Source organism: Paramormyrops kingsleyae, chromosome 19 (assembly GCF_048594095.1).
Source record: "Paramormyrops kingsleyae isolate MSU_618 chromosome 19, PKINGS_0.4, whole genome shotgun sequence".
Classification (NCBI taxonomy): Eukaryota; Metazoa; Chordata; class Actinopteri; order Osteoglossiformes; family Mormyridae; genus Paramormyrops; species Paramormyrops kingsleyae.
The window spans coordinates 23,636,339-23,663,454 of NC_132815.1; the positions used below are offsets into that span (position 1 = coordinate 23,636,339).

At 46.6% G+C, this 27,116-nt stretch overlaps 1 protein-coding gene across 7 annotated transcripts; it reads left to right on the forward strand.

Annotated features, from left to right (window-relative positions):
* Nucleotides 1-218: 218 nt before the first annotated feature.
* hbs1l (HBS1-like translational GTPase) lies at nucleotides 219-26,981 on the forward strand. Of its 7 annotated transcripts, XM_072702849.1 has the most exons (20): nucleotides 224-408; nucleotides 894-959; nucleotides 1,240-1,374; nucleotides 2,508-2,708; nucleotides 3,651-3,815; nucleotides 10,589-10,639; nucleotides 18,329-18,437; nucleotides 19,099-19,343; nucleotides 19,433-19,598; nucleotides 19,699-19,816; nucleotides 20,392-20,538; nucleotides 20,828-20,902; nucleotides 20,994-21,111; nucleotides 21,291-21,359; nucleotides 21,442-21,546; nucleotides 23,311-23,401; nucleotides 23,758-23,866; nucleotides 23,942-24,042; nucleotides 25,000-25,144; nucleotides 25,950-26,981. In XM_072702849.1, the coding sequence occupies exons 1-20, from the start codon at nucleotides 366-368 to the stop codon at nucleotides 25,959-25,961; spliced, it is 2,271 nt and encodes a 756-aa protein (XP_072558950.1). In that variant the 5' UTR covers nucleotides 224-365; the 3' UTR covers nucleotides 25,962-26,981. The 7 variants fall into 7 exon arrangements, with proteins under 7 accessions (XP_072558954.1, XP_072558950.1, XP_072558951.1 ...); XM_072702850.1 differs by lacking the exon at nucleotides 10,589-10,639 and having other exon boundaries at nucleotides 225-408; XM_072702851.1 differs by lacking the exon at nucleotides 3,651-3,815 and having other exon boundaries at nucleotides 225-408.
* Nucleotides 26,982-27,116: the final 135 nt, after the last annotated feature.

A 27,116-nucleotide genomic window follows, 5' to 3' on the forward strand; every position in this document is an offset into this window, starting at 1 on the left:
AGCGCGAGTGTCACGCCAGATGAGTGAGAGTTGGCAACCCAGGTTTTGATACAGCGACACTGATCATGGATATAGAATTAGCTAGCAAGCCACCGTGTTACACACACAGTCCACTGTCAGTTCTGTCAGCCCAGTTACCGTTCCACCTAACCATCCCTTCCCATCCCGGAGCTGAGCCACGCTTTGCCTTGTACTTTACGACAGCAGCGTGTCACGTGACTGTGGAATACGCGCCTGCGCAAGCTGTTTAAAGTGGAAGCCGACATGGCGGACGGAGAGTGAGGCGTTCGCGGTGGCTACCAGATTCCTGTCAACTGTCCGTTTTTTCTGAAGCACACTAGGGCCGAGAAGAAATAACGTTCAAAATGTCTCGACACAGAAATGTCCGCGCTTATAACTACGACGAAGGTAGATGCTCTGAACCGCCTTTGAGTGCATTTTTAAAGTATGCCTTCAAAGGCCTGCAAAGCGATACTCAGACTTTACTGCTGTCGTGTCGGTTTTGAAAGGCTGTCAGTTCATCCGTACGGCCCAGACTAAGGTGCTGTTTCATCCGTCATTTGGATTTAAGGCTGTAAAGCAAAATAATACATACAGTAATAAACTACTACTGCCTCACACACGTTTGGCTAATGCTAGCTTCATATGTTGCTCGCTTCCTAGATATCTATTTAGTCAAAGTTGATTACGTCTTACTAGGTTAAGCAGTATATACTAACCAGATGACGCTCTGCACAACTTTATTAAGAACTTGTCCCTAAAACTATAGTTTGAATCATGAAACACATACGTAGCCAGCTAAGTCTATAAAGCCAATGTTTCTGCAGTTATCATAGTCCTGTATGTTTTATCATTTATCCATCATATTTATCTATTTGTCTATCATTTCATAGACTTTGAAGATGACGATGTATACGGGCACTCTGTGGACGATGACTACTGTATATCACCGGCTACAGGTTTGTGTCATTCCTTGCAAGTCAGTGTACAGTAATATTTAATTTTGTTGTAAAATTAGGAAATGCATATTCCCATTTAGTTGTAAAGTTAACAACCCAATTTCGTGAAGTAAGCCAGTACGTCATTAATTTCTTTGTCATTGAATTGAAGATGGATGAGTGTTGTTGTATGTAGTGGAATCTGCTTAGATGTAGGCAATGTTGAGATTGACTGATGCTTGCCGAACTGCTACTGTGTCCCAAGTATTGTTCTGAGGATACTCTCTGGTTGATTGCATAGCTGCCCAGTTCATCTACTCTCGGCATGACAAGCAGGCAAGCTGTGTGGAAACCCTAGAGGAGGAAGAGTATGAGGCTGAGGAGGAGACGCCCACGTCACCCAGTCTGAGTCACAACCTCAATCCCCTGGACCAAGGTAGGAACAACATTAGAGGCCCTAATGGAGGATTCACTGCCATGGACTTCAGTGTCTCTTTGTATGACAACTCAGAACTACAGTTTTTTTTCCTTCATGTTGTCTTACTAGACAGCAATATGCAGTAATCTGTGATACTAAAACTGAATGATTATCAGTCTTTATACATTAAAACACTTTGAATTCTAAATATTACATTTTAGTTTTCCGATTTATTGCTCTCTTTCTTGTTTTTATCAACTGTCATGTGCCATCTTTGCATAACATTCAGTGAGGGGAAAATACATTTATGCTTCTGATATGCTGTGTCTTGTGTTCCTAAGGGTGTCCGTTCAGTTGAAGTACTTACCTGCTTGCATAGATTTATTATCTAGCGTTAGGTAAAATCCTTGTATTTCTCTGTTTTATCTGCACTGTCTTAATGATCTTAGGTTAGACAATATCTGCTTTTTGTAGTTGCAGCTGGTTGAGCCTGTTGGTTTTGGCTTTGATTTACAAATTGTGCAGTTTTGGTGTGGGGATTGTGGAGCCCAATTTTTCAGTTTGTTAAAGATGATTTCATGCATTCATTGTCTTGAACAGCCTATCAGAATGTTTTAAAATTCTATTTGGTTTGAGGGGAAATAGTGCACATGAAAATCTGTAAATAGATTTGATGTTTTTCAGCCTTATTAATTTGTAACCTGGCTGTCATTGTAATTAATCTTTACTGTGTCAGAGAGCTTTTTTTCCCTCATGAATATGTGTCACGCCTTTTAATAAAGAATGAAGCTAGTATGTTCTTGCTCTTAAAAATGTTGAGTACAGTTTGACTTTGATGGGGATCCCGTCCACCCCCAGAATGAAACCAACGTTCAGCCACACAACGAGAAAAGCGGTTAACTGTCCAAATGCTAATTATTTTTCTCCCCAAAATGGATATTTTCATTTTATTCTAAGAGTGGTACACAGGATTCACTGAGCTTATAATGGAGCACTCAGGGGAAAAAACAAGTTTAAGAACTCCTTCTTGAGGGGGAAGCTGTGTTTGAGTATTTTTCTTGAGTTCCCTCTACCCGTTTTTATGATGCAGAGGTGCGTGTGTATGTGTGTCTTTTGAGAGTGCACATTGTAGTTTTCTGTGTGTTTTCCAGGGAGGTTGTACTCCTGCCTGGATCAGATGCGCACAGTCCTGGGGGACTCCACCCCAGAGTCGGTCCTTGTTCAAGCTGCTCTCAAAGTGGACTTTGACCCACAGCGTGCCCTTGACCTGGTGCTGTCTGATGAAGGAAAAGACCGTGTCGTCCCACGGAACCAACCAGAAGCACCGTCTCCTGCTTCCAAGCCTGACCGAGGTATGCAAGTGTGTTGTGCTGCTTATCTTACAGCTGTGGGTGGTGGCAGGTTAGGACTGTGGGGCTCTTCCTCGATATTGATCAATATACTAAAGAAAATAATGAACTTTTGCCTTGTCCCCTGATGTTGTAGAGCATAGAACAATTATAATGATTAAAAAAACCCTTTAAAAGAGTGTGATTATTGAATGGCAGGTATAGAGAAGTGCAAAGGGGATGTTGATGTGGTTCCTTTGTTCCTCTTAGGAGGGTTGTAGTCTGTTGCATTAAATTTTAAACAGGTCCTTGTTTAGTGTTCTTTAAACTTGCTTAGCTGGTTACGTAGAGATTTCTGGGTAATTGGCATCCAGGCCAAAAATGATGTATAACTAACAACTCAAGCAAGTCAGCACAACATAGTGAAGTGCTGATGCTTAATATCATGATAATGGGCTAGAGCATATCAAAGTTTTGTCGCTTTGACATGTCTTTTATGAAAGCTGCCCATCCAGTTAGTTTGCTTTAGGGAAATGCAAACAGGTCTGACTGAAATAGTTGCGTGCCAGATAGCTACTTAGCCCCGCTAGCTGACTTGCTAGATGTGTTTTGCTGCTCCAGCTGGCTGTGAGAAATGTTAAGCGCTCTTGTAGCTTTGCACGTGACACATAGACACTGGGTTTTTGTCGTGGATTTGTTAAATGTGGGCAGTACATGAACTTACACTGCAGTGTGAGACTTTAGTAATGGCACTCGTGAATGTCACCATCAGTTTACTAGATCTTCCGCATGATTAGTAAACCACTGATATCAATGTAATGGAGTTTCATAAACTCATTTAACAAAATGCCTGTTTTTCTTCTCTTTCCATGGTGTGAACTGTCCACTGTGAACCTGGGACTGTCTCCTGGTCCTCCTGTGACATTCTGAATCCACACTGACCCCCATTGGCTATCGTAAGGTAAGACGCCTTATTCTCTTCATTACAGACTGAACCCCTTGAGCAGAAACAAACGTTCAATAAACCTGCCCAGCCCTCCGGGGACATTTACAGTCTTAGTCAGCTCTTAGCACAGCCTGACATGAAGCCAGGTCTTCGGCGGAGCACAGCTTCCCAAAGAGAGTCCCAGGGTTCGTCTTCAGAATGTGCTTCCAGTTGGAGTCGGCGGCCTGTGGCTGACTGTTCAGTGCCGTTGGGTCAGCTGGACGCACGCGTGCTCGGGGGGGTGCCCGCGCTGAGTCTGGACTCCCGCAGTGTGGGCCTGGCTGCCTTATCCGGCTCTCTGGGCGGTCTGTCACTTGCCAGTCTTCAGGACTCTGGCCAGCACCCGCTGCATGTCCACAGTGAGGGCAGCATGTCACTGGCAGAGCTCATGCGAGAGCACAGCAACAAGACCTCTCAGTCGCCGCCTCAGCCAAGCAGCTCCCTGGGGCTGGAATTAAGATCTGGCTTGGATGGCCCACCAGGGTTCATTTCAGTGTCTATCTCAGAGGCGCAGCGGGGACTAGGACCCTCCTTAAATTCGCCACTGGGGCTCCCTTTGGGGCCTCCTTCAAAGGCCCCTCCAGGGTTCGATTTGGGATCCTCATTAAAGACCCCACTAGACCTGGGGTCCTGTTTGTCAGCTCCGCAGGCGTTGCTATCGGACCTCTGCTCAACAGCAGCAACAGGGACATCCACGTCGTCTAGCTTGGCTGCACCGGGGATTGTGTCTCTGGCCCAGCTGGCCTCTGAGCACAGAGCCTGTGCTGCTTCCCAAGCTTCTGCTCTGAGCTCCACCTTAAGTTCTGCCCCACCTTCCAAGGTAGACTCCACCCTGCCTCAGAAGGCCTTAGGGGGCTGTGAGGCGGACAGGGTGTTTTCACAGAAGCCCAGGAACAAGCCCTGTACTTTAGGATGTGACGGGGGAGCTCGAGGACCCCAGCTTCCACCTGTGGGGAGTCTGGACTTGACTGTTGATCTGAGCATGCTCATCCAGTCTCCCATCAGCTCTGCTGTCTCTAAGACTGAGTCATTGTCCATCTCTCCTGGGGCTCACTTGCCGTTGAACCTAGATCGCTCAGTGTTTGGCACGCCCTCTGTGTTTGCCCTGGCCCTCTCATTCCACTTGCCTAGCAGGTCCTTGAAGAAGAGGGTGGCCATTAACCACAGGTCATTCCTGTACAGTAGGCAGGTGCAGATGGCTAAGACCAGGGAACAGGGGCCTCTCTTTAACATCCAGCCATTTGACTTTTTGTCTCCCTCCCCTGATGACATTGTGAAAGCCAATCAGAAGAAGGCTTTCACCCGGGAGTAGCGGGGTGGCCCCCGGCGTGTTCCATTCAAAGACTGAAGATGTGTACCTCAGTGGCTTCCATCTTTATTTAAGTACCATTTCATAGCTTCTCAGAGTAAGCTTTCATCTCACTTTGAGGTCTCCAGAGTTTCCTTTTAAGTCAAAGCCGATAAGTATTAATACATGATTATATGTAAATTTGGTTCACCACTTTCAGTTCTTGCTTTTGGAATTAATAAAAAGATTGTTTCTTTGGTAAACGTTGGTAGAGGGCAGGCATCTATGATGGTCAGAGCCTAGGTTTTTGCTTTATTACAGAGATGAGCCCCTGTGACAGCAGTGACAGACGAGTCACCTGCTTCCCTCTCCTTTATTATCTGTGGTCTGGTTGCCCAGGATCGGCGGCCCACCATGGCCTTGGCGAGTGGGAGGCTGAGAATCTTTTAGTTCTTCCGGAGGCGGCCACTGCCTGTGGGAGGCTCCTTGGGGTTCACGCGGTCTATGGGAAAGGGCACGCAGCTTGCAGGTGTGCGGCCTGCTGCAGGACTAGCAGTTGGTTTACCGCCGTGAGAGCAGCGTCACCAGTTCGGGGCCACCTGGAACCTTTTGTGTAAGGTGGCACTGAGCCCCCGTGTGCGATTGTCTGCCTCTCCCTTCTCACGCAGCACAGGCTTTGCACCCCTTCACGGCCCGCAGGTAGCAGACCGTTCTGAAGTGGCCCCTCTCTGTGTGGCAGGAGTGCACAGCCAGGCATGCTCGGAACGTGCTCGGAACGTGCTCGGAACTTTCTCACAGTGCCAGCTTTGGCGTCTCTCCCCCACGCTCAGGCCCGCTAACGCTGTGCCTCAGTGTTTTAGTTTTTCCGTTTTTGTACCTTTTTTCACAACTTTTTTTTTTCTTTCTTTTAATCTGACATTTTAAATAGAAAATGTAACCATGGACATTAGTCTTTTTTGGAGAATAAAGTAATAATTTTAAGACTTCACAAGCTTGGTATTCTTTACATCTTCAGTGGCAGGACGGGGATTTTTGTTGGCATGCAGTTTGGTGTTATTGTTCTTTAGATGCCTTGTGCCTCATTGAGATGCTGACACTGAATGCAAACTGAGGCAGTGTACTTGGCCTTTGTGCTAGCAGGGTGTGTTGGGGGGGTACACCTTCCCACATGAAGGCGGTAGAATCCCCCTCCTAACCACCCTCTGCTTCTCAGTGACCTCATTTTTTTTTCTCTTATGGCAAAAACACTGTGACGTCAGGCCTCTGAGTCCAGGACTGTGACTAATGCAGGATTGCATTTTCTCTCTCTCTCTGTCTCTGTCTCTCTCATTCGCTTGTTGGACTTCTTTTTTGCGTTATTCTTAAAGGAAGGTCAATGTGAGTGGCTGTGTTTTTACCCCTGCTTCAGCCCACAATGCACAATATACCCCCTGTACATGCCCCCACCCCTCCGCCATCTGCCCCTAGGATTGAACTTATAGTAGGAGCCATTGTTAGATATTCATTCTAAACAAACATTGTCCCTGCAGTAGGGCTGGGCGATATCATATCGATATTATATTGTGCATGTGCAGTAATCACCAGGGCTTCAGATGACATCCGAAACATTTGGTCGGATGCCAGCTTTTCCGTACTATACGGACATTTATCTATGCTCACAATTTGTTAAGCAGGTTAGTAGTGCGTCTAAAATATTAATGAGGCATTTTATGCTGCTCAAAAGTTAGTAGTCAGTATTAATTCTACATATCCTTATGTTTAATAAATGTATCAGACTTTAAACTGCAAAAAGTACCTCCACACTACTAAAGTCTTTTTACCTTGTTTTCCAAAAGGTCTCCTCTTTCAAAAGTTGTTGTGGCTGCTGAGCTGTTCCTTTCTTCAAACCATAGTATACCAGAACAGTATTATGTGGTGTGCTCTGCTACAGTGCATATCACACTGAAGTATATCAAACCATAGTATACCAGAACAGTATTATGTGGTGTGCTCTGCTACAGTGCATATCACACTGAAGTATACCAAACCATAGTATACCGAACAGTATTATGTGGTGTGCTCCGCTACAGTGCATATCACACTGAAGTATATCAAACCATAGTATACCAGAACAGTATTATGTGGTGTGCTCTGCTACAGTGCATATCGCACTGAAGTATACCAAACCATAGTATACCAGAACAGTATTATGTGGTGTGGTCTGCTAACCGAATTTAATAAACATAAAGATACGCCAAGTTTATACAGATTACTAAATTCTGGGTGTCACAAAACGCATCTCATTCATATTTTTTGCCGTACTACTAATCTGCTTAACAAATTGTTGGTGTAAGTAAATGTCTGTATAGTACCAAAAAGCTGCCATCCGGCCAAATGCATTGCCTGTCATCTGAAGCCCTGGTGATTAATACACATGTGTGATATAATATCGATATGAAATTGCCCAGCCCTACCCTGCAGTCATATTTACAGATAACATTTTAAGTGTTAGGATCCACAGCAGGTTGGGGCTGTTCTTTGGGGGTGGGGTGTGTGTGTTAATGAGTGGAGGAAGCTTAGTTTCTTGCTGTCCTGGTTCCCCTGACGTGTGCTTGTGTGTGTATGCTTGTGTGTGTGCGCTTGTGTGTGTGCTTGTGTGTGTGTGTGTGGGCCCCTGCAGGAAGCGGTGCAGTGTGAATGTCAGCTCCACACTGCTCCTCTGTACTCCACTGTCTCTCTAGCCACCTACGTAGGAAAAAGTGATCCACTCACTTGGTCTGTATTCAGGAAGATAAGATTGACTCGGGTCCTGGTGCAATGCTATTTGGTTGCATGTTTCCTCCTGTAACATTTGTGGAGTTGTTTTTTTTTTTTAAAACTTTTTTTCAGGTCTAATGTTCACACCTTGAAAGCCAGTAAAGTAGTGATGCTTTCCCCATCCCTGTCCCCTGTCAGAGCCTGTTTCAGTCTGATGCTTCTTGCCTTAGTAATTCACACTTACATTTGTTAATACTGGAAATTGGAGAAGGGCTGGTGATTTGACATATTCCCTTTAACAGCTGAAGCTTGTGTCTGGTTACCATGTTCCTGCCTCTTCAGTGACTATCCTCAATCTAGCAGTCCTGCTTGGACAGAGCTAAAGGAAAAGGCATTCAGAAGGTGCATCTATTTCAATGGGATCCTCCTCCTCTTATGAACGCTCTGCTTAAAATATTATTAAGGTCAGAGATGTTCAATCCTGTAGTGTTGCTGGTGTTTTGTATGTAAAGGTTAAGCTTAAATGTCTCAGATCATGTTGTACCTCCCACTTGCTGCAGTCCTGCACTGTATTTCACACTGCCTGCTTCTGTAATGTTGCTTGCATAAATATTTCAGGTAAGTAAGTATGCCAGAGGCTGCAGCCAGACCATCACTTCGATTTTTTCCCAGCCTATGGAGCATCACTTACAGAAGTGCAACATACAACAGAATGAGGGGTCATCATTGACCATTTTAAATCATATTTTGAGGGAAATGTCCTGCTTAAAGTTCTTAATTGGAATGTTTTATTAGAATATGACATTGAGTTATGGGTTTTAGCCCTTCTGTGCCTTCAGCTCGTTGTCCCTTTGTGTACCTTATGCTCTGTTAAACCTCTTGCTGTTCTCATTGACAAATAATGCAGTTGAGTCGGGTGGCTTGAGTGGCTAAATGGTCGCTGAAGGCTGCAGGGGAGTGATGTGGACGCAGTATGAAGCGTGCTGGCTGATTCACACAGGAATGCCCCTGAAAGGCCGCACAGCCCAGCGCTCACATGACTGCCCAGTGTTAGCAGTGTTAGCACTCTTTAGCCACATATTGAAATGCAATGGGGAAAGCTCTCCAAATCCTACTAATATTTTTATGACTTGTCATTTAAGCAGCCTGTTGTTTTGCATACGCTTCAGTTCTTGGAACTTTGAAGTAGTACAGTGCTTAGTACTGTGATACTCTGAAGTACGTGCAGTGGGTTGTTCAGAGCACCCTCTTTTGGCAGCAGCTTAAAAGCTTCTCTGACATTTGTAGCAGTAATATAGTTTGTGTGTGAATAAGCCTCTTACTATATCTCAAGCATTTTAAGTTATTAGCAATAATAGTTAAAGGTAATGAACTATGTTGTATGTTCTTTTGGGATTTTTGGTCGTGTTCCCCCCACCCCCTCCACCCCACCAAACTTTTTGTGGGTGTCTTCCATTTGTGGTTTTAATAGTTGTCCTTATTTGCAGCTCACTGCCTGATAATGTGTAATGAGTATTGGTTTGAGCTGGACTGTCCCATTTTGAGTCGATATGGGGCCCGGTAAGGGCGGATCCCCTCCAAAGGCAGGGAACAGATAGCGTGGCTCAATAGCTGCCTGTTCTGATAGACGCACCAGCTACCATTCAACACCACCACACGCAGATAAAGCAACTGAACTCTGGCAGAGGTGCTGCATTAACCAAAACAATGTGCTGTTCCTCATCAGTGCTTTAGCGGGCTAATGGGGGCGCTGTAGTGTGGCTCTGAGGGCTGTAACGTCACTGTTTCAAATCCTGTGGTCAGTGGAATGATGTCACCAATGTGCCTTTAAGCAAGGCCCTTAAGCCCAATTGCTTCAGACTGACCCTGCTTTCTCAATTGTATGTCGCTTTGATAAAAATGTCTGATAAATAAACAAAGGAACTGACGAGCAAACACGCAAACAAATAGACAAAGATTTAGTCTGTCGTGACACAGAGGGTCCCATGTATTGGGCCTGGCTGTGTCCTCTGTGGCATTCTGACCTGTACGGGGGGGGGGGGGGCTGTCAGAGGACCCACTCCAGTGTGCCGATTGACTCTCTGTGCAGGATCAGCCAGCCCCTAGTTTGCATATCCTGTTCAGCGGTCCTTGGCTCTGTTCTCACAGTCCCCGGATTGTTTGCCTTTCCCTGCAACCCCTCCTGCCGTGTCTTCGTCGGCTTCAAAGGAATAAATGAAACACTCAGCATATACATAAAGTAAACAGTTTGTAACAGGATGCTGTGAAGGTGCCCGCTGTCCCCCCTCCCCGCCCTGGGGCTGTCAGGACTGCGTGTGTGCTGAATATGGTCCACACATCACTTACTCATAAAGAGCCTGTTTAGATAAGGGCCACTTATCTCAGTTATGAAATAAATCATAGATTTAACATCTTGGTGAGAATTAAAACCCGGTCACTTTGGTGCGTTCAGTTGCAGGGGCAGCGCGTCATTCAGGCTGCTTCCAGCTTTACGGGAGGCATTCCTTTCAGACGCCGTGTGATTAGTGCTATGTGCTTCATAAAGGTCAGAAGGTGTAGACCACCCCAAACCAAGATGTTTGACTACTTCAGCTGCGGGGTGACCTGTGTCTTGTAATCTTGTAATCAAACTTCATTGAAGTTTTAATCATAAACTTATTCAGGTGAAATGTATTATGTGTATTTGTCAGCAATTCAGTCTGAATGATTGAACATGTTTAAAAGAAAACATCTGAGTAACCTTTTTTTTTTTTTTTCTGTCCTCTTAAGGCACCGTTCAATCACAACTTTCAGTATCAATATTTGATTATGTAAAATAGCTCATAACTGTAAGACGGTTCGCGCTCTGCTGCTACGTGGGATGAACTTTATGGAGATCAGCTTTTCTTTCTGCAGTAGGAGAAAAGGCACCTCGGCGGCTGGCTGACTGTTTCCAGGAATCTTTAGGTAGGCTGTAAAACATGGGGGGCGGGGACGAAAAAGTGACAGGGGAATTATTAATCACGCAAAAAGTGTGCCCAAACTACTTCAAAAGTCTTAGATAACACTTTTTAATATTTGCTGCTTAACTAATAAATTGTTGCAAACCATTTGATAATACATCAGTAGAAGGATATCTTCATAAACACATTTTGAAATGTATTATAATAATATCTTGCCTTTGGTATTTACAAAACAGCTCTACTCTTCTGGGATGGCTTGCAAATATAAAACAATGGGTTAGTAAGCGTACTCAGAAATGAGTTAAAAATGGCTATTTACAAGCTTTTTAGTAAATACTTTGTGAGACGGGTTAGATCATTGAAATATATTTCTAAATTTAATTGTAAATTGATCTTTTTTTGTTTACCGATGTATTATCAAATTAGTAAGAATTCCTTAATAGGTAAGGAGCAAACTTTAAAGTGTTACCACATATTACAAATACTATCCAGCCATCAAAATTGAACATGTATCAAGGCTAATTTGTCTTTTATTCATCTCATGATTGTTTAATGCAATGTTGGTCAAACTCAAAACCTCCTGAGTAAATGTGGTTGAATATGAATCTGCTAATTCTCTGAATGGCACTGTCCAATCAGGGGTTGGCACAGTGTGCCTGGTGTTTCTCAAGAACCTTATTGGCTGCTGGTCTCTGGGGATTATTTCCTATGCAGGGTGTGCCCCTCAATATGCATGGATAGCATGTGGTCTGTGTAGGGACAATGCGAGGCTCATCTTAGGTTCTAAACTCTTGGGCTCATTGTAGGGTCTGGCGGGGCTGTAGTCTTCAGCAGCCTCCCTCTGTCAACGAGGTGCCTCTTCTTGGCATGTGTCTGAGAAGTGCCCCCAGAGACAGTTGCGGTGGTTACGGTGTGGACTGACCCCCGGTGGCTTGAGGTTCCCACCACTCAGCGCTCCTGCAGCTTCCTGTTCAGGTGAAAAGGTAAACGGTGCCGTAAGGTGCGATGCGTTGATAAGGGGCAAGGCGGCCCATTGTGGCAGGATGTCTCAGCTCTGCGCATCTGGCAGCTACGAGCAAGCTAGGGAGGCTAACAAAGCTGCCTGCGGCGTGTCGCAGGGCAGGGGAGGCTGTACCGTGATTGGTCAGCGTGGTGTTGCACCTTCCTGTCTGATTTGGCCTGGGGAAATGGATCCAAAGGGTTATAATGAAAAGGCGAAAGTACCAGTTAATGAGGTCAGGTGCACATAGGTGTGGTTTGCTGGATTAACAGCCACTGCAGTCGCAGTGAATGCTTGTATGCATACACGATGACCTCACGTTGACTGCAGAAGGCCGTGCACTGTGTTCGTCTCCCTGTGGCTATGCCTAAGCCTCCAGCCTGGTGAAAGCTGGAGGTGCGTCGCTCTGTTTACAGAATGCACCTTGCACTGTTTACCTAGCGGGTGTAACCGGGGCGGCCACGTCCAGGCCGTGCGTCTGGGCTCGGCACTCCACGAAGCTTCATGACACATGTGGCACAGTTGAGCCATTATAGTGGCGTGAGGTTTGAGGCCATTTGGTGTTGAACCTTGCCTGGAGCAGACAAAATTGAAGAAGAAAAGCCATAGTGACTTTAATCCCTGAGTACATATATGTAGACATTGTTCTAAGTTCCATGTTGTAGCTTTCAGTGAGTTATTTCATGTGCCATTGGGGTTATCTATGTTTGAAAACTGATGATGTGTAATGTGGAAGAGAAACTGTGAAACGTATCCTGATAATACACTCCACAGCCCTGCAGTCTCCATAGGGGCACAGGCATGCTCATTGATGGACAAGGGCAGTGCATGATGGGATTATGTCATCTAGTTTACTCCCGATAAAGCAAAAATGCTTCTATGGGAAGAGGGGAGGTCAGATCCTGGTTAATGTGATTTCCTCTCTCTTCTAAAGCCTGCATTTGTAGACATTTTGCCTTTTATGGGAGTTTTTTTGCAAGCTGTGCAAAATTCTGTTGACTTGTGGCTCACCTGCATATCACCTGCATAGCTTTCAAATCTCTCCCGGTTCCCACTGCCCCCTCACAGCCTCTGGGCTGCCCGAAGTATCTGTGAGCCCCCTGCACATGCATTTAATGACACATGGACCCACATCTACCTGTGCTGCACATGGCACTGCCAAGCAGCACCTTTGCCTTCAGTGCTGGTGCCTGCAGGCATGATGTATGGATTTCTGTGACATTGTTTACTGTCCCTGAAAATCTGACCCTGTTGACCTTTAGATGGTTTACTGATACTTATTAAAAATGAGCAGTTCTTTAATTTGATACCCAGAGAATAAACAATCCCATGCATATAACTTAATCAACAGCTTTCTCAATGAAAGAATTATCCTGAGCAAGCAGAAAAATATCAGATTACATTCTCTGCCAAGGCGTAGCTGAACTCGGATATCAGTTTTTGTTTATTTTGTCTACATTCCCTTATTTTTTTCTCAATTTATTAAGTCTTATTTTAATAGTGAGCCCTTTATAGCTGACTAGTGCCTGTTAGCTTTCTGCAGCACACTAATTTTGAAGATTCCTGCAGTGAAGTATGTTGCAAAAACACACAGTTGATAAAAGTGAAGGGCTCTTCATGTACGAAAAGGAATCATCTGCTGTCCAGCAGGTTCTACTGGGTGCGGCTTTGGGGCACTTTGACGAAGAATCAATGTCACTTTAATGCGTTAATCATCATCTGCTTAATACCTCTGCCCTTATAATTGCCAGTTAATTTCCTGGGTAGGCTAGAACTAACATTTAATTAACAAAACTATAAAAACTAAACCTTGTCTGGAGCTGTAGGTTCTGCTGACAGTGCAGTATTTAAAAAACATTCATGTTGCAATTGTGCAGTGGTGGCTTAATGGTTAGGGAAGTGCATTTGTAATTGAAAGATTGCAGGTTTGAATCCCTGACCAGCAAGGCACCACTGAGGTACCCTGAGCGAGGTACCGCCCCCAAGCACTGCTCCCCGGGCGCTGAATTAGCTGCCCCCTGCTATGTCACATTGTCCCATATGGGTTAAATGCAGAGGACACATTTCGTCGTCGTGCGCTGTGTGCTCTGGTGTGTCAACAATGACCACTGATCACCTAATTCTAATTACTAAAAATAACTAGTGACCAATGAGGTGATGTGATAATGATTTGATGGTAAAGTCTAGTAATGGCTGATTAATACTAGCGGGTAGTGTATTGTCAGGGTCTTTGTTTTAATCTTTATTCGTTTATATATTTAATCATACCAGTGTAAGAAACGATTAAGAAATGTGATTTACACAGATAAGAAAACAGGATGAAACTCAGGCCGCATGTTTGACGTGCATTAAGGTAGGTGGTGTGGAATCATTTTTTATTCATTTGACAGTTTGAATCGCTTTCTCCTTCCTTGCTTTTTCACAAGAACTCTCAGTTGTTCCAGGTGTAGTGTGTGTTGTCACTGAACCGAGTGCTGCACTTCATGCTCTGCTGGCCTGGGTGCCAAATCATATCACTTATTGATTAATCATGACTAATTGATTAACATAGCACGAGAATGACGTGTCCTTTGATGGACAATGCTACTTAAAGCTTAGCATCCAGATTGCAAGTGAAGAAAGGACAATTATAAAAATCCTGTTAGTGACCTATGGTTTGTTGCCAGTGGCTAATAGGCTTTTTTGGTACCTTTGTGTGGAATGTCGCCCCATCCCTGTTGAGATGGGCTGAAGCTCTCCATGTAAGAGGTAGAGCGAGCCTGAAACATGGAGTGGATGGAAATGTGGTACATGCTGTGGTACATGCTGTGGTACATGCTGTGGTACATGGGAGGTACATGCTGTGGTACATGGGAGGTACATGCTGTGGTACATGCTCTCCGCAAGCCTGCTCACATGGCTCCTGCTTCACTGCTCCTAGTGGAGCTCTCTGCTTGCTGACCCATAAGCAGTAACTGCTCAGCAACTGAAGTATCAAGAGTTGGTTTCAAGTCAAAGTTTCAAGAGCAGTTGTCACTAAGATCCAGATTAGGCTCTTCTGGTCTGAGAGGGGATGGTAATTTTGACATCCAGAACCTTCTGCAACGCCCCCTGCTGCAGCTTGGTGCTGGGTTTGGGGGGGGGGGGGTCCCAGTATGGCCAGTAAGGTGGGATGTGGTGAGCTAGTGGTTTGGAAGTTCACAAGATGCTTTATTTCTCAAAGTTAGAAATGGTTAGATGTCAGAATCGAATGTGTTTTATTTCTGGTACGACAGTTCCTAAATTCGTCTGAAAAAAATGAGTGAAAGTGTTCCGTTCTTTTGTGGCACGGTTATATTTGGAGTTTTAAGAATGGAAGTGTTGGTTTGTTATCGTGGCGGGTTATTCTTGTTCCTGTTTTACGCGAATAACATGTCCTTAACAGCCGGTGCCCTGTCACATGCTCACGTGGGGGGGCGGGGGGGCGGCACAAGAAAGGACCAGGAAAGGGAACCGGGGAGCTGGGAGATACCATGTGTCCTGAGACAATGCGCAGAAGTGAAAGCGAGTTCCCCGTAAGTCGGAAATGTCCATTGCACACGTAGGCTGGGAATGGTGGAAGCATCTGTCATAGTAATGTCAGGTGTTTGCGGTTTAAAGTGACCATATTGCTTTTATAATTGGGCTCGTGACTTTGTTTCTCGTCATTATGAAATGAAGTTCTTGGCCTTCTGTAGTAGCTTCTGGGAGTCTTGTGGTCTGACGATGGAGACCTGGTGGGCAGCAGATGGTACAGAAGCTTCTGGTGACCAGCACAGAGTGGTACTTAGGCGGTGTGGGGATGCCCCAAGGGCACATCATCATCTCACCCCTTCTGCTTTGGCTTCAGCCTTCTAGGTTATTTGATTTTTTTTTTTTTTTTTTTCTGTGGAAACATCCCCAGAAAAACTCCCCTTGGCTACCATGTTATGTGGAAATTCCCTGTGTCTGTCGCTGGTGTTAAAGATGATGATGATGATGATGATGATGATGATGATGATGGTGGTGGCAGGAAGGATGGTGATTGATAAAGGTGGTGCTACTGATTGGGTCGGCTGTGTAGGCAGTGGCGCTGGTCTTTATGACAGTGCTGTTGAGGAGGGAGATGGTGCAAGTGATTGGTCGTGATCAACTGCATTAATCAGCACTGCAGTTCAACATAATGCAAAGGGCACTGTATTCTGTCCCATTGGCTGTGGTCGAGCTGATGCTTGTTCGAATTATGTCATCATGGCCCATGTGTAAAATGAGAGACCGAGTGTGATGGTGCTCAGGCCTTATGTGAGAGGAGAACTGTTGAGCAACAGTGTATATCATCCCACTCCTGATCTTATGTTTCAGTAGCCATTTAACATTTATGGACAGATGACTTAAAAATCATGACCGCATTGCCAGGGAATGTACAGATGCATCTGAGATATTTGGCCCAGTAGTTAAAAATGAACTCAGTAAATCAATGGACATCTGATTTCATTGGCAGATAAGGTCTTTAATTTGATTGCATGATTACATGTTCTTTTCTTGACCATAAGAAAACAATTCAATGATTTAAAAAACATGAAACATTTGCAAATAAAATGTTTTTTTTAATTATTTAGATAGTATTGAGGAATCGCCACCGTGTGATCACAATTTGTCTGCTGACACTGATCTCCATGGCCGCCTTCTCATTCTGCAATGGCCATTTGTGAATTAGCTGGTAGGGATAGTGCCTCCTTATTGCAGGTGGGTGGGCAGGTGTCTCTGTCTCTTTCTTTGCTTGCTCCCTGAGCTGAAGGAGGTTTGCCAGTGCCCCCCTCCATCCGCTTGGTGCAGCAGCGTGCTTCTGCAGCCAATGCGCTGCTAAGGGTGTTTCCCTGCGTGTTTTTTCCCTGCATCATAAACAGGCCCCGTTCCTATCTGTAATGTGGACAGTATTTGTTAAAGCAGGGTTTCTCTCCTCAGGGACCCCCAGTACAGAGCTGGGAGGGAGCAAAAACGTCAACCATCTGTGGGTCCCGAGGACTGTGTTGGAAACACTGTGTTAAAGCAATTAATTAATATAAATGAATCAGAATAACTGGAAAACTGTAAATGGCTGAAATAGAAACCAGTTGTTATGCTTTTTCTCTATTCCATGAAGTCCCTGTGTCTCAGAGTATTTTGATACTGAAACTTTCATAAAAAAAAATCAAGCAGATTGGCAGAGGTGGTAAGCCCAGCTCAGAGCATGTTGGCCTGGAGTGCAGTCCCTGCCTTCGAGTGGCACAGTGAACTGAAACCAGCAGCTGCCCTTGCAGTCATGCCAGACCATGACAAGGCAGAATTGGGTGGCGCTGGGCTACGCCTCTGCGAGCTCGTTTCACTGTGCGATCACTTTCACAGCCTCCCTCCTTTCCTTGGGATGGAGACATGCCAGCCCAGGCCGGCCTGGCGCACTTCATGTCTGACTCTCCTCTGGCGTGTTTGGAAAGCACAGGGCATGTGTTTCTAGGCTGTAAAGTGATCCGCTTTTGTCTGGGAGTTGCTCCTCTGTTGGCCGGTGGTGGTATTGATGCATCTGTGTAAGAGCCTCACTCCTACTGAGTACAGTGACACCTTCTGGTAAAAGCGTCATACAGCACATTTGTTTGTATTTATATACATCTGTATTTCAGAGTTATATAATCTTTACAGGTAATAAGGTTCACAAGCTGAGACATTAGCAGTTTTCTATAATATTACCATTCGATTGTAGTTTTCCTATTACTATTTTTTAAAAACCTTTAGTTAATTAACGGTTTTATGAAGACAGTTTTGAGGTCGTTACGGATGTTTAGATCTAACCAACTCAGTTCCGCAAGAGCAGGACCCCTCCCAAAATTAATGCTTCTTTCTCCAAATTGGCGCCTTTAACCACTCTGCTTCCTGCTGGCGGATTGCTGCTACTACCGGCCCGTTGTGATTCAGCAAATCTGAGCGCCGCCGCCGTAGAAGAACGTGACGCTCTGTGCAGGGCTTCCCGGGCCCCGAGGTCATTTCCTGTTGTGAATCATAGTGCTGTGGAGCAGAGCAGAGCAGAACACGGCACTGTTTACACAGGTGGCTGAGTCATACCTGTGCTAGGATGTGGAAGTGTAGCTGTTACTCTCTAAATGAGCCCCTCGGTTTCACTCGCAGCATTCGGGCTGTTTTCATCTGAACCACTTCCCCTTATGTCACTGGTACTGACTTCATGCTGGCATTTTGGATGATGAGGCTGTTTTTAGTCTCCTGGTGTTGTGCAGCTCTCTTCGCAGCCCCTAGATGCATGCTACATGTGTCCATCAAGCATCGGAGTGTCTGTCTCTGCAGGTGGTGCATAAACCCACTGCTTGTCAGGCACCGAGAGTGGTGTGCTCTGACAGTCTGGACATTTGTTATTGTTCGGTTTGCGACACGAAAGTCTGCAACTCATTTTTTTTCAGGTTGGTGATTAGCTCCCTCCTCAAAGAGCGTGCAAACTGTTGCTGGGCGTTCAGCGTTAACCCCTTGCTCACCGGGCTGCCTGTGACCCGCCAGCATGCAGATGACACTTATGAGTCACGGTGGCCTTATGACTGGCTCGCTGTGACGCGCTTCTTCCCCCCCTGAGGCGCCTGGCTTTGAAGCAATGGCACAGACTCCCTTTTTCCATAGAGCTGTCGGTGACAGGGCGTGCAGCCATCCCTGCGTCAGTAACCCCCTCTGTCTCATCAGGTAGAGCACGAGAGCCCCTGGGAAGCCAGCTGGATGCTGAGGTGCTCCCCAAAGTGGCCCGCATGACCGTGTCCGGCAAAAAGCAAACCATGGGCTTTGACGTCCCAAAGTGAGTACCGAACCTGAGTCACTGCCAGGGCTGCTGGTCCCACTGCCTGACCTGAGTGACGTTAGCTCACCATTCAGAGCCTTTGCTGTCACAGTCATTCCTCCCACTTGTCTGCTTTTACCATGCTGACCTGGTTAACTGCAAAGAGACTTCTGTCCTGATTGACTCGTGGTGAACATGTCCCAGTATGAGGCTGGCATATGTGGGGCAGGTACAGTGAGTCAGTTTAATGGCTGCCGTGGGAGGGATAGAGGCCAGCCATTTGAAGGTTTCTGGATGCTCAACTGGCCCGCCAGAAGTTTCCCCCAGCCCCCCCCCCCCCCCCAATGTGGATCTGTCACCACCATTGGTGGGTGGCATTGCGTGACAAGTGACAGGTGATGGTGCTGAAGTCCAGAGGATGTGTTCGGCAGATGCACCGGGGTTCACACTGGCCCAGCGAGCACTACTGAGTTTGCTCATATGCGTGGGCGTCAAAGAAGCCGGCACCTTTTTTCCATGCTTTTTTTTTCTTTGTTTTAAATGTCATAAAAACACAAAAACAAGAGTTTTTAAGACGCTGGCCTGGCTGTGGGTGATGTATTTTTTAGCAACTAATAAAGCTCTCACTTTAAAAATAGACCTTTAAGAAGGATGCTGTGGTGTTCGTCTCCCCCCGCAGCCCTGAGGACACTGGTGCCCCGGGGTCATTGGTAAGCAAGGGCATGGCGGCTGAGGACAGCCCTGGGTTGGTGTACCCCGACACCCCGGTTAAGACGGCACCCCCCTCGGCTTCAGCGGCGGGCGAGGAGCCCACTGTGCCCACGCCCAGCAAGACCCCTGGCAAGGCCAAGCAGCAGTTGAACGTGAAGGCGGAGCTGGAGAAGCGCCAGGGCGGGAAGCCGCTGCTCAACCTGGTTGTCATTGGTATGGCTCACTAACCCCCCCCCCCCCCCCCAGTGTCATGGCCATGTGATGTTCTGTGGAAGGTGAATAGCTGCTGTGCCTGTGTGCAGGTCATGTGGACGCGGGCAAGAGCACTCTGATGGGCCACCTGCTGTACCTCTTGGGCAATGTCAACAAGCGAACCATGCACAAGTACGAGCAGGAGTCCAAAAAGGCCGGGAAGGCCTCATTCGCCTATGCCTGGGTCCTGGACGAGACGGGGGAAGAGAGAGACAGGTATGTGCTGCTGGCTCCTGTATTTCAGGCGTCTTCCAGTCCCATGTCAGACTCATCTACTCCAGCACGGGGTTCCACTCAGCCATTTGTCCCATGTTAGGGGCGTGACCATGGATGTGGGCATGACTAAGTTTGAAACCCCGACGAAGGTGATCACGCTCATGGACGCCCCCGGCCACAAGGACTTCATTCCCAATATGATCACTGGAGCAGCGCAGGTATGCCGCAGTGTGGCCACGTGGAGCCAGCGGGGTAGCGATGCTCTATGTCAGGGTTCCCCAGTTCCAGTCCTGGAGGGCCACACCTACTAAGCCTGGTAATTAGCTGATTGAGCTGTGTTTGAGCTGGGAAATGTGCAAACTGTGTTGTAAACTGGGACCGGAACTGGGGATCACTGGTCTACAGAGTGCTCTGACACTGCTGACTGGCTGAATGGCATGTAGGTCACTCTCTGAATTACGCATGACGTGTGTTAAAAACTCCCACAACTGTGACTAGTGGTTAGAGGATGCTTGGATGCATGGATGTGCACAGGAACAGGCTTCTCTGTCTCTCTTCCTGCATTGTCTGCTGAGCTGCAGTGAGTGTGAGTAAATCACACTTGATCACTGCCGATTGGAGGAAGGAGGCACCGAAAGCCACAGTGGGTGGGTGGGTAAGCGGCTCAGAACATCCGCTGATTGAACATGCTAGATAACCTCGGCGTCAGTTTCGAAGTCTCCTTTCTCGCTTCGTGGTTCGCTGGCAACTCGGCGACATGGGTGGCAGGACCTTACGGGCCTTTCTGCCGCAGGCGGATGTGGCGCTTCTGGTGGTGGACGCCAGCCGTGGGGAGTTCGAGGCTGGCTTTGAAGCGGGCGGCCAGACACGGGAGCACGGCCTGTTGGTGCGCTCGCTCGGAGTCACCCAGCTGGCCGTGGCTATCAATAAGATGGACCAGGTGAGTCGTCCTGCTGTAGCCCCCTGCCATTGCCCCAGGGGCTGGGCCACAGCAGTAAGCTGATTGGTCCCTGGAATGGCCTCTCCCTTGTCACCCACCGAATCAGTACACATCATCAGCTATTGATATGGTTGCCCCCCCTATATGAGTTATGACCAATCTTGTGCCCTCCACTTTAAAAAATCTCTTGGAATTGCCCCTTCCTTTGTTGATGGCCGCCTCCTTTGTCCTGTGGTCCTGCCCTGTCCCCACACTGATCGTATCTCCCTTGTCATTTGGCGGCCCGCAGGTGACCTGGCAGCAAGAACGCTTCCAGGAGATTGTTACCAAGCTTGGGCACTTCCTGAAGCAGGCGGGCTTCAAGGCAAGGCCCCGCCCCCCGCCCATGCGAACGCGACTGTGCTGGGCCCCACCCCACGTGCTGATCGCCGCCTGTGTGTGTCATTGTCCCCCAGGACTCGGACGTGTCCTACATCCCCACCAGTGGCCTGTCTGGGGAGAACATGTCTGTGAGGAGCACACTGCCCCAGCTCACGGCCTGGTACCAGGGGCCCTGCCTTCTGGAGCAGATCGGTACGGCTTCCCACGCCCATGGGGCGGGAGGGGGTTGGGGAGGGAATGGAAACCCTGAGCTGACGGGACAGAGTAGCCAAATTTTTCTCCTGCTATGACTTGCATGCTGGGGATGAATCTGCAGCTGATCTTGCCAGGCCTCAGCTTTGACCGATTCCTGATATCTCCCTCCCCTCCAGATGCCTTCCGGCCGCCCCCACGCTGCGTGGAAAAGCCTTTCCGGCTCTGCGTCTCGGACGTTTTCAAAGGTGGGTGCCACCTAGCCGCCGTACAGCAGCTGTCCGTGTGAGGCTAACCCCCAGCTCATCTGCGGCCTCTCTCTGCTTCCAGATCAGGGCTCCGGCTTCTGCGTCACCGGCAAGGTGGAGGCTGGCTACGTCCAGGCTGGTGACCGTGTGTTGGTGATGCCTCCCAACGAGACCTGCACCATCAAGGGTACTGAGCCTCCGCCGTCGCTGCCCCGCCCCGTGTCGCCCCAAGGAACCGCCCACCCAGTAACGCGTTGCCATGATGACGCTCATGCGTTGACTCATCGGGTGTTGTCGTGTGGATCATTGTATTCTCGTTTGTGGTCTGGATTAGCTCGTAATTAGCCTTGATTGCTGAGCCAAAATCTGACTTTGCCATCACCCATTTTTTTGAAAGAGATTCTTTGTGGGTTTCATTGTACAGGAACAAAGCATAAAATTCCATCCCTTCATTCATCCTGGTGTCATGCATGAAAGAAACCATTTAAAGAATGCGGTCGAGTTCAAGTTTTTAGTTCAGTATTTTAGTTTATTTAATAGCTCATAGGCAGTTCATTTATCAGTCAGTATTAGGAAGATGCAGGTAACGTCCATTTTGCATTTAGGCTGATTGTCTTTGCAGGTAACATAAATTCAGTGGATGTGAACAGGGGGTCACTATGGTGCACTGCTGGCTTGCTTCACCTCCCCGGAGCTTCATTTAACCTCCTCAGAGTGCCATTTTCCTATCGTGTTATTTATTGCTCTCAAGTCACCAAACAGACATTCAGCATTTTTTCTGGTTTCCTCAGCTGTCTGGCTAAGAGCAGCTTGGTTCGAGGCCTCTCTCCTGCAAGTGCCAGGCCTGCTTTCTGCTTTCTGGCCTGCCTGTCACTGCTGAGGGGTGAGGGGATGCTGACTGCTACAGGAAGCTAGCAGAGGGCTATCTGTGCATTCCAGCACCCCCCCCCCCAATATGGAACAGGGACAGGTTGAGCAATCGCCTTTCCTCTCAACATGCAGATGTGTTCCTTAAGCAGTTGGGACATTTGTTTTCCCCTTTCGGTCCATAGATAATCAAATGCATATGTTCTATGACCGTGTCTTATCAGAGTGAAAATGCAGAAGTGAATTCACCATATTTCAGTGCACCATGTAGGACTGTCTAAACCTGCTTTTTCAGGGAATTGCGCGTTGCATAAGCATTTCCCATGCATTTGTGCATAGGGTAATTACCGCGTATAGTTATACATTTGTATTAAGCGTCATGTTTCTGAATGTATGAGGTGTTTGTCATAGAACCTGACTTTTGAGTGCTACTGTTACAGGTTTAAAAAAGTCTACATCTGGAGCTTGTTTATAGATCCCATGAACGGTGGGCTTACTTGGTTTTGTATTGTAATACCTTCTTCTGTGTAATATTCCAAGCTCAGGAGCATGATGGAACCCAGTACCTTGCACTCCCATGATGTAATGTCATCTGGGTGTGTTTACTGTATCAGCTTTCCTGTATGGAGTTTAACCTGTATTCTTTGGTCATTAACCAAAATGGGTTAAACACTAATAGCTGCCTGTCCATCGTGATTTGGGTGGTACTAGTAAGAACCTTCATGGTCAGGGACTGACTTTCTTTTAGCTAAATTTGTGATGGATATGGCGCTCTCTGCTGGCTGGAAAAGTAACTTCGCTTTCTGACTTGTTGATTCACTTTAACATCAAAGTGCTGTGTGAAATTGAAAAGAGTCTCTAGAATCTAGATGAATTATTTTTGGGATTTTTGTGTGCGGAAGGTCTGTATTTGGCAGCGTTCAAAGGACTGTCGAGGGCCACATGTTGTCCCTCCTTTTGTAGTGAAATCTGATGAGTCAGAGCACACTGGGGAGAGAGAGTGCGAGAGAAAGGGCTTCTCTATCTGCACCTCCAGACCGAGACTCTTTCTGATCAGGCAGTTTTTGTTCTTTCTCACTTCCAGGTATTGCTCTGCATGAGGAGCCAATCGAATGGGCGGCCGCCGGGGATCATGTCAGCCTTACCGTGACTGGCATGGATATCATCAAAATCAAGTCAGTGCACACTTCCTCTCACGCCCGTCTGCGGTGCCTGCGCCACCCTCTAGCTTGATGAGGAAACCCGCTATCTGGCCGTCTGCTTTGAGAGGGGCGAGGTCCTCTACCAGTTGCAGTTTGAGGCCTCGTAATGCTATATTTGGTGCCGCGGGTATAATTTCATTGATTTTTTCTTTTTTTTTTCTCGAACTGTGAATCATACCGTGAGCATTTTGATTTCCCTGAAAGACTTCTGTGGTTTGTCAGTTTGTGACATTGTGGAAAATAAAAGGTGACACATGCCTCAGACTACAGCGCTCTCTCGAGGCGAATGGTGTTCTGGCATGTCCTCATTGGCTTCCGTCTTTTGGCAGTGTGGGCTGTGTCTTCTGTGACCTCAAGGAGCCGATCAGAGCCTGCTCCCGATTCCGGGCCAGAATCCTGCTCTTCAATATTGAGGTCCCCATTACCCAAGGGTTTCCAGTAAGGATGCCACACTGTTCCTCGAGTTGTACTGTAGCCTCATTCAGCATGCTAATGTCTGTTCTGCATAACCAGGTGTTACTGCACTACCAGACGGTCAGTGAGCCGGCTACTATCAGGAAACTTGTGAGCGTCCTTCACAAAAGCAGTGGGGAAGTACTCAAGAAGAAACCAAAGTGAGTCTCTCTTGGTAGGGGCTGTCTGCGCACAGGATAATGTAGGGTTTAGTGAGTCTCTCTTGGTAGGGGCTGTCTGCGCACAGGAGAATGTAGGGTTTAGTGAGTCTCTCTCGGTAGGGGCTGTCTGCGCACAGGAGAATGTAGGGTTTAGTGAGTCTCTCTTGGTAGGGGCTGTCTGCGCACAGGAGAATGTAGGGTTTAGTGAGTCTCTCTTGGTAGGGGCTGTCTGCGCACAGGAGAATGTAGGGTTTAGTGAGTCTCTCTTGGTAGGGGCTGTCTGCGCACAGGAGAATGTAGGGTTTAGTGAGTCTCTCTTGGTAGGGGCTGTCTGCGCACAGGAGAATGTAGGGTTTAGTGAGTCTCTCTTGGTAGGGGCTGTCTGCGCACAGGAGAATGTAGGGTTTAGTGAGTCTCTCTTGGTAGGGGCTGTCTGCGCACAGGAGAATGTAGGGTTTAGTGAGTCTCTCTTGGTAGGGGCTGTCTGCGCACAGGAGAATGTAGGGTTTAGTGAGTCTCTCTTGGTAGGGGCTGTCTGCGCACAGGAGAATGTAGGGTTTAGTGAGTCTCTCTTGGTAGGGGCTGTCTGCGCACAGGAGAATGTAGGGTTTAGTGAGTCTCTCTTGGTAGGGGCTGTCTGTGCACAGGAGAATGTAGGGTTTTGCCATTTAACCACCACACGCACTTTTTGGTTCTTTGGTATTTCCAGTTCTTGTAATTATGCATTATTTTTCCAGAGATAAAGGTATGGGAAATTACAGTGAAAACACACAATAGACAAAATCCAGAGTGATGAAAAACCACAATAACACAGGAAATGACCACAGGACAGCGCTTATGTGGGTGATGAGGCAGTTGCCATGGAAAAATGTTTCGAGCTAGTCCAGGTAGTCTAGTTTTAACTGTGCAATCCTGTGTCTCAGGGATGTCTGAAATTGCTGTGTGCTGTGCTCACAGATGCCTTAACAAGGGGCAGAATGCTATAGTGGAGATACAGACCCAGAGACCTGTGGCACTTGAGCTCTACAAGGACTTCAAGGAACTGGGTCGCTTCATGCTGCGCTACGTTGGGTCCACAATAGCTGCAGGGGTTGTGACCGAGGTAAGAGCCAGGATGATTTGCTCTTGCACTTTCGACTTTATTGTCGTGGCGCATGCCCAATGAAAGATCATAGGCTCACTTAGTGCAAGGTAAGAACATAGTATTAAAGACATTGAATAACACAACATTAACATAAATAAAATAAAAAATAAATTATTAAATCAAAATACATAAAAAATAATCTGATTAGACCTACAACTGCTATATATACACTATATGACCTAAAGTACGTGAATACAAAGTTGTCTAACACCTCATTTTAATAACAATTACTATGAAGTCGATCTGCCCATTGTTGCTGTAATAGCCTCTACTTTTCTGGGATGGCTTTCCATTAGATGTTGGAACACTGCTGATGGGATTTCCTGCCGTTCCGACTGCATGTTGATATTGGGTGATCAGGTCCCTTTCTGAGAGCCTTGTGACCACCACTTCACAGCAGAACTTGCTCTCAGACATTTTGATCTTCACAGTCACTTCACTTGCAGTTGACCAGGGCAGCTCTAGCAGGGCAGAAATGTGGCAAACTGACTTGTTGGAAAGATGGCATCCTGTGATGGTCTCTAAGTGGGAAGTCACTAAACTCTCTTGTATAACCATCCATTCTGTGGCTAAATTTTGTTGGAGAAATTGCGTGATTGTATGCTTAATTATACACTTGTGTCATCAGTGGATGTAGCTTAATTAGGCAATTCTCCAATTAACAGGGGTATCCTATTTTTGGCCATATAGTGTATGTATGTTGCAATACTTTAAACTTAAGCTGTCTCATGCCTCTCGAATCTTAATCTTTATCCTTTTGCAGATCAAAGAGTGAAGATCAGTTTCCATCTCAAGAGACAGATGGATTGCAGAAAAGTGCTGCACCTTTATCTCACCAGACTGGCAGAAAAGTTTCACCCATTTTTCGTCTTATGAAAAGACGCGTCGCAAAACAAAGGCTCCAGAGCTTACACATAACCTTCAGGACAACAGCCTGCAGAAGGTCCCCTCATCATTCAGCAGATCTGTATCTGTCCGGCCTATGCTGTCTCCGCCGCTCCTGGTCGGCACTCTCAGCGGTCAGCCTGCTGCTTCCATTCCCCCTCAGACAATATAAACAACAGCAACAACATACCTGACAATCCAGGGACTCTCATATGTAGCTTAAAAGTTGTAATTTTGAGGTCATTTTCAAAACCTAATGTTACCTGCATAATCTCAAGCACATGCAAATGTAGGTTGAGTATATCTATTTCAGCTGCATATGAAAAACACTTGAATTAAGAACTACAAAGGTAAATCTATAACAATATCTGAGGGGGTTGGCTATTCAAATAGTAATATTAAAGTCTAGGAATAAATATAAATTGTTGCCATTTTTGGCATTCCAGTTGAACCTGTTTGTGAACAGGTTTGCTTGTGCTTTTTTGGAATGGCTTAGTGAATTTGGTCTTCTAGCTCTGTTAATTTACCACAAATTAAATGACAAATATGGTCAATTAAATATGCCCAAAGAACTAATAGCTAAGGACATGGTTAAGTAGACCATGTGTCTTCAAAGATTTCAATTCAGTGGTTTCCCAATGATAAATGCTGTGAAAATGAATTCCTGAAGTGAACCATGGTCATGCTTCGTGTCCTGGACAGGAGTGGGTAATGGGGACCTTTTATCACCCAGTTAGTCAATCTTAATGGTCCTGATTTACAGTCCTTAACTTCTGTCTGATGCCCACAGCAGCGGCAGGCCGCCCAATCCATTCCCAGCATCCTGTAGTGCCATAGGAAACATAGATGTCCAAGAACTGAAGTGGTTCTGCCAAGAAGACCAGTTTCAATTAAATTTGATGTAAAACTATTATTGTTGCCTCTATTTTTCTCTATCGTGAATGACCCAAAGTTTACAATGGTGTACTGATGGTTTTCTTTAAAGGTTTTTCTCGTCTTACTGGTTGAACAAAACTCTGAATGGTAACTTAAGGGTTGACTCAAA

Excerpts from the sequence above, each read along its gene's own strand:
- hbs1l (XM_072702849.1), top strand. The coding sequence starts at position 366 with ATGTCTCGACACAGAAATGTCCGCGCTTATAACTACGACGAAG. Across the intron at positions 21,112-21,290 it reads CTGCCTTCTGGAGCAGATCG|ATGCCTTCCGGCCGCCCCCA; the intron begins GTACGGCTTCCC and ends CCTCCCCTCCAG. Across the intron at positions 23,402-23,757 it reads ATGGATATCATCAAAATCAA|TGTGGGCTGTGTCTTCTGTG; the intron begins GTCAGTGCACAC and ends GTCTTTTGGCAG.